The 1,601-nt window shown below is 44.2% G+C and overlaps 1 protein-coding gene across 1 annotated transcript; it reads left to right on the forward strand.

The window, feature by feature from the left end:
* The first annotated feature begins 215 nt into the window (after positions 1-215).
* LOC137937235 (uncharacterized) lies at positions 216-983 on the forward strand. The gene has a single exon (XM_068782320.1). It carries the CDS (start codon positions 216-218, stop codon positions 981-983), a length of 768 nt encoding a protein of 255 aa, XP_068638421.1.
* Positions 984-1,601: the final 618 nt, after the last annotated feature.

Below are 1,601 nucleotides of genomic sequence, written 5' to 3' on the forward strand. Positions count from 1 at the left end.
TGTCTCGCAGTTACTTACCGGTGAAAATTACACCAGTTGGAGCCGTGCAATGACCCTCGCCTTATCCGTGAAAAAACAAAGTGGGATTTATTGATGGTTCCATACCTGAACCTCAAAGTGTTGATCCCCTTTTGCTCAACTCCTGGACCCGGAATAACCATATTGTCATATCTTGGATTTTAAATTCGGTTTCCAAGGAAATCTTTGCGAGTGTTATGTTTGCTGCCTCTGCCCGCGAAATTTGGCTCGCTCTTCGGGATCGTTATCAACAACGCAACGGTCCGCGCATTTTTCAACTTAAACGAGAATTGATGAGCTTGCGCCAAGACAAGGATTCTGTTAGCACTTATTTCACGAAGCTGACGACCCTTTGGGAAGAACTGAACAATTACCGCCCTCATTGCTCTTGTGGCAAATGTTGTGGTGGCGTTAAGGACCCTATTGATTACCACAACATGGAGTATGTCATGTCCTTCTTGATGGGCCTTGATGACTCTTTCTCCCATGTTCGTGGTCAGCTGCTTCTCATGGATCCGATGCCTCCTCTTAATCGGGTTTTTTCTCTGGTTGTCCAAGAGGAACAACAACGACGGAACCCTTATGCCTCGAGTTCGCATACCCCCACCGACACAATGGCCTTCGCATTTAAATCTGGGCAGACCGACGTTCTTAAACCTGGCCCACAAGCCTCTCAGAAATCTCACTCAACTTACAGTGCTCCCCGGAATCCGAACCCCAATACTTCCCGAAATCAGAATTATCATGCTCCCCGGAATCCGAACAAAGATAAGTATTATTGTACTCATTGTAAGATTGTTGGCCATACTATTGCTCGGTGCTTCAAGATCCATGGCTATCCGACTGGACCTGCCTCCAAACCCATGCAACATTCTCATGCTACTGCTCATCAAGTTTCTATTGCTGCTGATAGCCCCGGTTCTACTTCTGTTGGGAGTCTCATGCAGAATCTTGACTCCGCCTAGTTCCAGCAACTCGTGTCATGCTTTCTACACATCTGAGTAGCTCCGCACAAGTCACCACTGCTCCGGAATCTTCTACATCCAACTGCGTGGCAGGTATTTGTTTTTCTGTATCCTTAAATCCTTTAATTTCTTCACCTCACTCATGGATTATCGACTCAGGAGCTACTCGACATATTTGCTCTCACGCTCCTGTGTTTGTTTCCTTGCATGCTATCCCTCACACTACAGTTACTTTACCCAATAATACTCAACTCTTAGTCCATCATGCTGGTGATATTAAATTGCATCCTCACCTTGTGCTTAAAAACGTATTATTTGTTCCTCAATTCAAATTCAACTTGATCTCTGTTAGTTCTTTAGTTACTGACTCTGGCCTTACTGTAAGTTTCCTTCCTGATTGTTTTGTTATCGAGGATCTATCCACCCAGAGGACGATTGGCAAGGGTGACAAAGTCCAAGATCTCTATGTCCTCAGTGCTCAAAATTTGAATTCTGTTTCTCATGTTTTTGTTAACAATGTTTCAGCCCATGTTTGGCATAATAGGCTAGGACACATTTCTTTCCAGCGACTTGAATTTTTGAAGGATCAGTTGAACTGCGATGTAACTAAATTACATA

This window comes from Aristolochia californica, unplaced genomic scaffold (genome assembly GCF_029961685.1).
Source record: "Aristolochia californica isolate CCGP_79_NKW_82.1479 unplaced genomic scaffold, dmAriCali1.0.hap1 SCAF_7, whole genome shotgun sequence".
Classification (NCBI taxonomy): Eukaryota; Viridiplantae; Streptophyta; class Magnoliopsida; order Piperales; family Aristolochiaceae; genus Aristolochia; species Aristolochia californica.